The sequence below is a fragment of the Malurus melanocephalus genome, unplaced genomic scaffold, assembly GCF_030028575.1.
Source record: "Malurus melanocephalus ecotype Western Australia unplaced genomic scaffold, MMel_1.1 scaffold_44, whole genome shotgun sequence".
Taxonomy (NCBI): Eukaryota; Metazoa; Chordata; class Aves; order Passeriformes; family Maluridae; genus Malurus; species Malurus melanocephalus.
In genome coordinates this window covers 2,143,612-2,155,532 of record NW_026623276.1, presented here as the reverse complement: position 1 = coordinate 2,155,532, position 11,921 = coordinate 2,143,612, and the positions used below count along the sequence as shown (strand labels likewise).

At 39.5% G+C, this 11,921-nt stretch overlaps 1 protein-coding gene across 2 annotated transcripts in view; it reads right to left on the bottom strand.

The window, feature by feature from the left end:
* Window positions 1–5,910: 5,910 nt before the first annotated feature.
* YES1 (YES proto-oncogene 1, Src family tyrosine kinase) overlaps window positions 5,911–11,921 on the bottom strand; it is a 50,537-nt gene continuing 44,526 nt past the window's right edge. For both annotated transcript variants that reach the window (XM_057364914.1, XM_057364915.1), the window contains exons 9-12: window positions 11,199–11,275; window positions 10,662–10,815; window positions 9,993–10,124; window positions 5,911–9,221 (exon numbers count right to left, since the gene is read on the bottom strand). In XM_057364914.1, coding sequence (XP_057220897.1) covers window positions 9,013–9,221; window positions 9,993–10,124; window positions 10,662–10,815; window positions 11,199–11,275 — 572 coding nt within the window. In that variant the 3' untranslated portion in view covers window positions 5,911–9,012. The remainder of the gene's footprint in view (window positions 9,222–9,992; window positions 10,125–10,661; window positions 10,816–11,198; window positions 11,276–11,921) is intronic.

Below are 11,921 nucleotides of genomic sequence, written 5' to 3'. Positions count from 1 at the left end.
TCTGACTGGTCACTTTCACACTGGCTTGCCTGAGAACCGTATGTGTTCTTAATTTCCAAGAATGCAAGTGGAACTATTTTGTGAAAATTCACAACTTACATGTTTGTTACTATGGTTTTCACTCTCAAGTGTGTCTTACCCAGCAAAGTTGCCTGTTGCTGAGAAGCTCTCTGGAGAAGCCTCCAAAGTTGTGACAATTTCTCCCCTGTCTCTGTTGACCACATGAATAAAAGAAAGGCTTGACAGCACATATGAGTGCTAAGCATAGCCAAATTTACTGCCTCATTACATCCAAATGCCTATAACAGAAGGACTGTGGGCCCTTTCCTCACCTGATTCTTTGAGAATTAACCTTTACAGGCAGTCTGCRAATTTGAAGTACCAGCATAAAACCATTCACTTTGCACCCAGCCCTGGGTGGCCACTGTCAGTTTAGTTCAGTGGCCATGTTTCATCTTATACTTGCCTGTTTCAAGATGCTAATCCCTTTTTCACAAAATTATTAATCACAAAGGGCTTTCAAGATGAAAGTTATTCTGTATCACCTCCCACTCACAGGGAAAGAAAAAGCTGCCCTAGACTGGCAGCCCAATACACTCTTAAGGATACAGAGGCCATGAGATCACGTTATCCTCTGAGGAAAACAGCAGTTCTCCAAATTAGAGAGCCTTTACATACCATCCCTTTCAAGCAATTGCCACATCTCCCTGAGTTGTTTTGGTGCTTGCAGTCAYGTTCAAGTCTTCATTTCCTCGTAAGGCACTCTGTTTCTGGCAGTGAGATAATGGCAGTTGTGCTCCAGCTGTTTCAAGTCCCCAAGACTCAGGGCTGCAGCTGAGTCGGTTTTTTCCCAGCCTCACATAGCACTATTCAATATCAACATATATTCCAAGCAAAGGCTTTTGCCAGGGTAAACCACATACCAGTCTTCTTTAACAAACTGCAGAGTGTCAGAGGAAGGACAGACACAGCATAAATCTTGTGCCAACCATCGTTTTCCTCAGCAGMATGGAATAAACAGTATTGAGAGTTAAGAGATGGTGATTCCAATTCTGTGAGTTCTTCCCTGCTCAGGATATTTGCTTGAGATGCAAGTAACCAGTATCTGAAACAGTTTTGTAAGAACTCCTTTGCGTTATTCTGGCTAAGGCATTTTCTTTGCCTGTGTCTCARTTCCTCTGCGGCTCCCACCTGCATTATGGGAACAACATCCCATCCTACATTTTTGGATGTGATGAATCATGTACTACAGTGCCTGAGGTCAATTATGTATCTAGGCAGGTTGTACTACGCACATTTCACCCATGACGACGAGGAGGGTTTTCAGCATCTTAAAACTAGGTGATAGACTGAAATCTTAGGTTGACTAAAGATAATGGTTTATTCCTAATGAAGCTTAAAATAACTGAGTACGTACTTGCCTGATTGCTAAGTGATTAAAAAAAACCCAAACGAGACATTTCTGTGAGAAACAGGTGCAAAGGTAGATGGAAGGAGGAAAAGGCATGATRTCATCAAGTCAGAGGTTTTGTGGGTGTTCAGCTGAGTGCTTGGAGGGTTTTGACATATTTGTAGTGTCAGTGAAATAGACTGGAATGGCAAAGAAGGAGCTGCTAATTCTACGGTCAAGGGCACTGACTGGCTGAAAGGGCACTGCTGCAAACCAGTCATGTCTGGAAGTTACACCAAAGTACAAAAATGGAGCAATGAGAACCCCGGGGGAACTTGGGGAACTTGGGAACTTGTGTTCACTGGGCAGTACTTTTAGAACTGTCACAGAAGCTGTGTCCTGTCCAAACTGCCTAACAAAAGCCTCCTGCCCCCCTTGGCCATGTGTCTGAGATGTGGCAGCTCAGTGACCTGGGAAAGCAGATCCCWCTGACAGTCACTGCCATTCTCAGAGGCCAAGGTCCAGCACTCACCGACGTGAGCTGTCTGAAAAATGGATTGCTGCACCCCAGGGCACCCTGGGCAAGCCTCAGGCTGGAGATCAATGCTATCTGCATGTTATCTGCAGGGTCTAATTGCTGTGCAGGGCCTACAGGTTTTACCCAGGTTTTTCTCTCTGGTTTGTTTTTTGGTTTTGTGTGGAATAGTGGGAAATTACTGCAGCTTTTTTTCWCCAGGCTCAAGGCCAGGGACCAAGGTTGGTAGGTGGTTCTGAAAGCTGCCCATCTGCACAGAAATATTCAGTAGACCAGATGTTAGATTCTGGCTGCTGCTTGATCACTGCCTTCAACTAGACCCTGGATGAGTCAAAACACTTCTTCTCYCCTTGACTAAGGATAATGACAGAGATAATGACACTGACCTCATTTGTTTGAGAGTGTGTGAGAAATGTTATGTATTAGGCAATAAGGGCTGTTGGATAAGATGGTAAATGCCTTGGAAAGCTCTAGGAGAGATGCTGCCTATCAGCCAATTTCCAACAGTGTCTGTCTTGRAGCAATGAACAAATGAAGCCCAGGCTAGATCAATAGATCAATAGAATTCCCACAAGATAGGCTGGCCTGTCATAGTGGATGCTATCCCACTACCCTCCTGAATGCTCTCTGTCATCCCCAGGTTGCAGAAAGGGTCATTCTTTCCCACATTAACGATCAACTGAATTCAGGAGCATATCTATTGCTAAGTATATGCACGTTTGCTCTTCAGAACATTTAGYAGCAGACTGAAAAGGCTGGGGCCAATCTAATGACAGTGGCGCCAGGGATTATATTTAGCCTGTTWGTAATCTACTCATTATAACCTTTAACTCACTGAAGCAATTGATTGAACTTCAATTCCATGTGGAAAAAAAGACTTCCCCTAGCAAATAGCAGTTCTTTGATAAAGATGTCAAGAAAAGGAAATGGACAGATTYTGATGCTGTCACTTTAACAAGTAACACAACTAAAATCTAAGGACAGAAATMGTTTCTATTGTACTTCTAGTCTTTTTAGCACAATGGAAATAATACACATTGATAGTAGTCATAAGCCACTTTGAAAGACAGTCATTGCAGAAGTGAAGAGGATAATATAGAACAAAATCAAAACTCCAGTGGAAGTGGTACAGATCTGACCTCGCTCTAATAAAGCTGCTTAATTTGCGAGGCACCCTCCACTTAAAAAAGAAAAAAAAAAACAACCTGTAAATTCTCTTATGTGCTCATGCTATTGCACAGCCACACGATGGACAAATTAAAGCTGATACAGGTGGTGAGCATCTCGGCCAGAACTGAAAGAAGAGGGGACAGAGGAATGTGAGGAACCCAAGCCATTTAGTCACCAGCTTTCACTCTGAGGAATGTTAGCCAACACTCTTGCCTTTTCCTGGGACCTCTCCAGAAGGAGAGAATGACTGACTTGGCCTCCTTGGCAGGACAGAACAGGGACTGCAGTCTAGCAAAGTCATCCACTGTTCCACAGCACAGCATGAGCACACCCTGAGTGGCATTTTCTACACTTGCTGGAGAAGCAGTGAGTAGTCCTCACTGTTCTCATGAYGGAGCAGTCAAATGATCAGATGTTCTCTTCATGTGGGGCAATTTTATCATAGGAGTCATGCTGAACTGAGATTTATCATATTTGTTTTTGAAAGAGTAGAAATGCTTCTTTACCCTTCCCTATTGTAGCAAATACACCCCTGGCACTTCCAAACACTGAAGCCAAGAGAAGGATCAACAGATTTTAGCCCCTGGAAGGCTGCCCCAAATGTGCATAAATGTGCATGGGGGTATTGAATGAATGGTGAATCCAGCAGCTGGCACCTGTGGAGGTCCAGGAAAAAAACCCTGAATTGTTAGCATGCCTGGGGTGGATTTTCAGGGCCAAAGGTAAAATGCACAGATCTATCCATTCCCCAGTATGAACTTAGCAGCAGCCTCAGCCAGGGACTCAATAAGCTAGCAACAGGGCACAAAGGAGAGGGGTGAAGTGCTCCTGCTAGGAGTAGCTTTTTGATTAAAGAAATGAATGCTTTCACAGAAGTCAGTTCTCCAGTTGGTACATGAGTAATTCATCAAGACTGCTTATATTCACGTTTCCCTTTTAAATTTCCAGTCTGTTTCTCAGACCATGCTGAGTTTAACTAGGTATCTCTCCTTTCTTCTTTAAGAACAAAACAAAAACAACATGATGGCCAACATGGCTCTCCTTGCTGACAGTAAATGAAATACTAAGAGAAGGTGGACAATGTTCTGCAAAAGTACACAGTGCTAYAAACACTTTGATCCCCCAACAACAGCAGYTGTTACAATTTSACAAAAGCTATGCCTTTAAMAGAGAATATTAAAAAATAYAATCAACGTCCTATCTACAAAAARCACATGGCTGAAGGCAGAACWAACAAGGAAAATAAGCTCCTAGAGTGGGACTTGAGGATAATGTCTGAGCCCTGTGACATTCCTAGGCACAACATACCCATACAGGGTGAAGAGGGAAACCTGACACAAMATCCTACATCCACAYRCATTYATACACATTCACATAAGAAAGAAAYCCTAAGCRACTTTCCCAGAGTCTGATAYGCTATTTGGRATGRAGGGGCCAGTATTTCTCTGGTCAGACTCTCAGTATTTTTTCTTTCCCTAGAAGTTGATCAAGGTTCATTCTTAGAAATGAGAGCAAAATGATGYTTGGGACTCCCCAGTTAATATGTAGGGCTCTGCTAGAAACCAGTCAGGGTGAGCTGCCCAGAACAACCACAGAGAACAGAAGCAGCGCTTGGCATTAGCCTTGCTCCATTTCCACTGTGCACAGGGGAACAGATGCTCCTCAGATCCCCTGYATTTCTGCCTCCTTTTCAAATGACAGAGAACATACGACGTCTGCTATGCCACACCCCTCAGCCTGCTTCCCTCTGCCCAGAGATGAAGTGTGGTACCTCAGCTGCTTGCCTCCATCCTTCCACCTCACTCTCCCCCTTTTCCTTCCTCTTTCCTGCTRCGGAAGAAGCAGAGAAGCTGTTGATATTTCTCCAGCTAACACTATCAGTAGGAAAAAGTGCAGAGAAAATAATCTGGTACTAGAGCAAATCTGAAAGCCGGCAGCTGATGGTGAAGTTCTGCCATGAGTTCTGCTTCCAGCTCTCAACAGTCTCCCAACAGTCTCTCCCAGCTGACACCCAGCTAGCCAGGATTCTGATYAGAACCCAGGTTTTAGACTCGAGGCTGTTTTATAAAAATAGACACAACCACCTCATTTCCATCTTTCAATTCTTCCCACCCTGTCTTGGAAAGGTGTCTGTCAGAGCTGTGTATCAGTGGAAGGGCTCGCAGCCCCAAACTGCCACTCACTCTSCTGCAGTGCCTGGAAGGTCAAAGGCAGTTTTGATCCTGTACCAAAAGAGGCTGAAGTGGGAGCAGGATTCGTGGCTATGAAGGCACCTGCACTTCGAGGCTTTTGCACAGAGCACAAGTACTTACTGCACAAGACAACAGCTACTGGGTGAATCACAGCTCTGGAGTGCAGCAGTCATCCACTCAGACTCACTTCTGGTGCCCAGATCAGTGGTTCCAATCTTGCCCTAAATTCCGTAGCCAGGTGTGAGAATCTGAGTCTCCTGCTTGCAAGGTATCGCTTAGCTTAGGTAAGTGCTCTTGTGGTTTAAACCTAACGTGACTGCGTAGCTCTAAGCRAAGTCTTGTGTTTTGGGGGAAAGTTGGCACAAATACAAACATCTACAGCATCTCCATGGAAAACTTAAAAACTGAGTAGTTTATTGAACAGATGAAAATAAATAACAGAAGTGGGGGCTCATGAGGTTTACTTCTTTATACTTATTTATACTCATTCCAGCTGTAGATAATATGTTTTAGAATAAACAGTATTGTAGATGACAGGGTGTAAGACAGCATTCTGCCTTGTTCTGGCCCATCAGCACACTTCAGAAGCCTTTCTTTAGAAAAAAAAAAAAAAAAAAAAAAAAAAAAAAAAAAAAAAACAGCCAACCAAAATAACCCACCAAACCCAACAGAAACCCCTCCAAACTTTTCCAAGGCTACTTTTCAATTTTAAGAGTTACTCACAAGCCTCATGAAATGACAATTGAGTGGTTGCAAGCTTAAGAACACAAAAGGTTCTTTTCATAATACTTTATACTAAAGTAGGAATGTACTTTATCTAAATAGTAGGATCGTACACATGTTTATGTTTGGAAGTTTCCTCAAAAATACTATGAAAATATTCTTAAAATACTACAGCTTGAAACAATGCATGACAGAAACAGTCTGCAGGCCTAGCATGCAGAATGGGAATCACAAGGTTCGAATGGACAAGGAGGAGTACAGATTACCAGAAATTACATGATTGTTCTCATTAAAAATAGTAAAACATTAATTACATTACAGGAAATACTAAAAATACAGTAAACTTCGCAGTTTGTAGATTCTGTAAGAAGAATGGTTTTAGTGCTGTGTTAGTTATTATTGAAACTCAAACAGTACTAGCTCCTTGCTCTACAGTGGCATTGTACAAACACGCCAGGATCTGCACTTTGAGTTGTACTGGTTGTACAGGTAACATTCAATGAGGYTGAGATAAAACATTGACTGTCAGAAGAACAAATGTATAAAATTCCCTGAAAACTTGGACAGAAGTGAACAGTGGCTGCTAATCCCAGACAAAGCAAGAGGGTATGTGCTTGCCTTACAGTGTGGCAGCGACCACCAGCTGAGAGTTTAAGTTGGGCTTGCTCTCACAAGAATCCCAAGTCTGTCTGGCCATCACGTTCTAACCCATTCCTGCCACGGACCTGTGAACCAGTCTAGAAAACATCTCCCTTTAAACAGCAATAAGCACTAGGAACTCACAGTTCTGTATGGAGGTACATTAAAACAATTACAGAGGGTAAAAAAACCTCATGAATGTTTTATTCCCGTCCTTTTCCCCTTGATGTGAAGGCTACTCTGCTTTTGTCCCCCTCCCACCTTCTCCCCTCCCCCACCTCAAATAAGCAGATGCAATCAAGGTGAAATTTATTTTGAACCAATTCTGCAAAACAGTTCAACAATGCCATACTTTATAAAAATACTTAGTTACATAATTAAACTTATTACTATTTATATAAAAAGTGTGAATGTGAATTTTAAACTCTGTTAGGGTAAGAACCACATCAAGGTCTTCAGGTGAAACAAATAAATTTTCATAAACATACAAACTCTTTTGGAGAAGTTTTATAATACACAACCATTTACAATGAACACGTTCATTAAGTTAGTGTTTTATTCTTTTACTATACAAGTGTTATTACAATGAACTGTTCCATTCAGTAATTAAAAATCCATACAATGCCAGTGTCATTTTTGGCATTTTCTGTTATGACTGTATTAATACATAAACTCATATGATTGTGTTATTAATTTTAAAATATTTAGAAAAATTAAAATTTTGTCATATTTTTGGGTTTTTTGATTATTTTATGTGTGTGTTTTTTGTCTTTGTTTTTCTTACAGAAAGCCCTTTTAAAATTTGATAACCACAGATGTATAGTTAATGAGGGAAAATGAAAAATGATGGCACTGTTCTTACACAGATTTGTTTGGTAGCTGGATTCAATGTAGTGTAAACCCATGAATGTTAAGTTTAGTACCAGAACTATATTACCAGCTTTTTTGAATTCATTTGTTGGATAGCTTTACAATGATAATATGAATTCCAAGCTGGTAACTAAGAGTGTTTCAAAATCAAAGTACATAAGTTTGATCAGAAATTCATGAACCTCATGTAAATTGCTAAGGAAAAGGCATGACGTTATTGCTTGATATGTCAGTAGCCAAAGAAAATAAATCTAGATGTAGTGTCAGCTGGGTTGAATGCCAGCAAATTTCATTACTTGGACAATATTAAATATATTTTATCCCTTTATTTTTTAAACTTTCACATTTTCTTTAATTTCTTTTTAGTTAAATAATTCTGTAGGAAGGGCAGAAGTGGGAAGAGCAACTGCRTGTGTGTCTTAATAGTCAAGAAAAGCAAAAGTGCAATCAAATCCCTGAACTGGTGACAGATAGCACTTGTGGCACCCACCCTCGTTAACACTTACAAGCCACATAAAACARTACCAAACCTGTCTCTGACAAAGGACTAAAAAGTGGCCTTTTACCAGCTTCAGTCATGCTTTCCTGGTGAACTTTGTTCAGGCAGTCTTCCCATACAAAAGCTCGCTGTTGCRTTGGAGCTTAAAAGATTAAAGGCTTTCTCCCCGTGATTGTATTACATAGCTTCAAGTTCAAATATCATCATACTTTATCAACACAATTTTATAAAATATTACCTCATTTTCTAGTTRCCTTCATTATTCTTAATTAGCTATGCAGAAAGAAAAAAGGAAAAATCTCTCATGCTACTTTCCAGTTATATCAATACAAGTATTAACACAGTGCATTATGCTCTCTAATCTCACTATTGAGGTCTACCATTTAGATCAAGTTTCTCATTCACTGTTCCAATCTCTCTTTGTACCTGCCTACCCTAATTAAGTCCATGAAAGCAGAAGCTTTAAGATCAAGACTATAAATCAAATACAGTTGTACTATCTTTTGTTTTGTGGGGTGGGGGCACACACATACAGTTTTAAACACAGGGAGTTTTACAGAACTGGAACAGAATTGCTTGGTCCCACAAAGTTCTTCTGCTTTAAAAATGCCTTACCCCAAGATCATTAATTCCAGACAATTCTCTCATTAGTAAAATGATTAGCAAATATTGGGAGAATAAAGGATTTGAAACATTGTTTTTTCTGCTATTGTTCACACCAACCCTCAGTTTTCTGCCCAGTATTTTCAGTAAGCTTCCTTTGGACCCTGAAAAAAAGTTGGGAAAGAGGAAAAAATAAAAACATGTCATTGGTAAATCAGAGTATAACACTTTAAAAGTGGTTTTGTGCAACTGCATTATGAAATTCCAGTTTGCCATTAAGAGCATGCAAAGTAGCGAAGATTTTCTTTCCTGTGATTCCTTAGAGACTTCAGGAATTCTTTGCAAGTCTTTTACATTTGGCAGATTTGTGCATGTTATATAGACTGCTGGCTTATAAATTGTCTCCAGGCTGGTACTGTGGTTCTGTAGCAGTAAAGTAGTCCTCCAAGAAAGACTGTATATAYTCAAATGTTGGTCTTTCATCAGGGTCCTTCTTCCAACACAGTTTCATTAATTCATGGAGAGACTCTGGGCAGCCTTGTGGACAAGGCATCCTATATCCACGTTCCACTTGTTCCAAAACTTCTCGATTCACCATTCCTAAAAGGAAAGCATTTTAGCTCTGAACGACATTATGCAAAGAACAGGTTCCCRAAGTTTTTCAAGAATCTCTCCAGCTGTAATGCATGTGGTTCTACCAGAACAGAATCTTTAATGATAATACTTTATAGTGAATGAATTTTTTTACATTTTGCATTAAATATATTTTCTGAAAATCATTTCAGAACTGGTAATTCCTTMATACCTGGTCTTTTTTCCATGTGTATGCTTTCTGCCTTTCCCACTGCCTTGGACATTTTAGAAAGGAGACTCAAGCACAAATAGCTTCTCTCTATTCTCGGTTCTACTCAAGGACCACTTAATTTGAAATCAGTCCAAGAAAAAGGCTTTATATACCCCTAACAGAAGTGCCTTACAAATTCCAGACCCAGCAAAATATCTGTTGAAATATRTTTAGTTTCAAAAACCGGTTTAGCAGGTTCAGTGTACTGATGCTCTCTGTAGCCTGGGAAAATGTCAAAAGTAGAAATATCAGGGACACATAGGAAACATAAGGATACCCACTAATCTGAAATAAACTGTCAGTCACATGTAGAAATGCTATTATCTTAAAACCCTTTAAAATATGCAATATTTGATCTGAAAATAAAACAAAGTAGCTTTTGAACAAAAGAACCAATGAGATGTGACTAAGTTTTTGTCTCTGCTTGTCAACTGTGGGCTCTAAATGAAGGTGAAAAGTACAAAAGGTAACTTCAGAGGCACAGAATACAACAAAGAAAAGAAAAATCKATTAAATTTTCCCATTACCTGGATATGGCACTCTCCCCTTAGTTACCAGCTCTGTCAGTAAAATTCCAAATGACCACACATCCGACTTGATTGTAAACCGACCATACAACGCTGCTTCTGGAGCAGTCCATTTAATGGGAAATTTAGCTCCTACAAACATTGGGAAGACAGACACTCAATTTTCTCTTGCTAATCCATAATTTGCTTACACTTCAAAATATTTTTATAAGAATGCTGCACTAAAAACCTTTTAACACTTTACTGATAAAATTCAAGGTGGTTTACTATTTTAATATTTCTCAAACTAGGGCAGCAACTACTGGCTACAATATCTGGAAGCACTAATGACAACTGAGATTCTTAATTAAATATGTTTCGAAAAGTAAACCTGATGAGCAACTTTTCAACAATCTCATCTCTCTTCAAACTGCAGCATGTTTTACTCCCAAAAAATAATTAAAAATGCTTTTTGAACAYATAAACAAACTGCCAGATAATTTTKAACAGAAGTTTACTAGGAYTGCACTTAGGCAAGGGGGTCACCTAAACATAGCTGTGAAAGCACACTCACATGCACCATCTTCATTCATGAATACAGAMTACACAGACATGTTTTGCTAAATGTAACAGTTATAAGCAATTGAAAGGTAACTGGTCTTATTCATCCACTAAATAAATCGGCCTTACCTTGTCTTGCAGTGTATTCATTGTCCTCTATTAACCTTGCTAAACCAAAGTCTGCTATTTTACACACGAGATTGTCTCCTACAAGAATGTTAGCTGCCCGGAGGTCCCTGTGGATGTAGTTCATTCTTTCAATGTAAGCCATGCCATCAGCAATCTTAAAAAGAAAGTGTGATGAAAGGTTATTTTTATGACTACATACCTTTCATGACGATATACATTTCTCCCAAGCATTGTGCTGCACATGATAAAATATAATATTTAATTGTATTAAAATAAAATTTATTTTAGCTTCATTTTCACTGTATAAGTATAGGAAGTATATCATAGCAACCAAGAGCTTGGCACTGATTAGTGTGTCTGGCTAATTCTGCTAGTCTCTGCTAATTCTGAACCAGACTCTTTCTCTTCTGACAAGTTACRAAACTACAACAGAAGGTGTAAGACAGAGCAGCACACAATAGCCAGAGCATTAGATATTTACATTTAGTTGAAATCTGGTATCTCTTCTCTAGGCACAAAATACAGATTTTTTGGTACCTGAGCAGCCATGTCGACCAGCTGTGGGAGTTTTAAGTATTTCCCTTCCCCTTCTTTAAGGAAGTCTAGCAAGCTGCCTGTAAAACATGACACATTTGTTGGGGGGGTGGTGAGAAAAAGGAAAAAACTAAAGCATTAACTTGACCTGAAAACACAAATGAGACTTTTTTCCTAGACATTATGATTGACTAATTTATGTCATTAAATCTGTATTTGAAAATCCATCATTTACCAGAATATGTAAACCAATGACCATGCCCATAGTTACTGCTGTGCTGATAACCAGTTAGTGCAATTCTATCCAAGTATTTTGGAATCCACTTCAATAATGTAGATAACTAAACACTAATAAAACAGATTGCCGTTTGATGATTATATGGCAAAACATTACAACTTCTCCAATGCTGGTGGTATCARTGTTCCACCTAGCTGGACTTTCTTCCACTATGAGATTTACAATTACAGAACAAAAAAACTTCTATCCCTTAACTTACATTTTTCTCCAGCCACAATCAAATATTAGAAAAATTATTCTGAAATGGTTGCTCTAATTTTGTGGGAGCAGAAGAAAACAAAGCTATCTTCTATTCCTTACAATATTTGTTTTCTCCCATTTATATAATGCAATCATACCCAGAACATCACATGAGCAGTGTCTGAAATGAGTTCTAAGGAGCTGTGCTGCTGTTAAGACAGTAACCTTCATACATTCAGTAAAGCTGT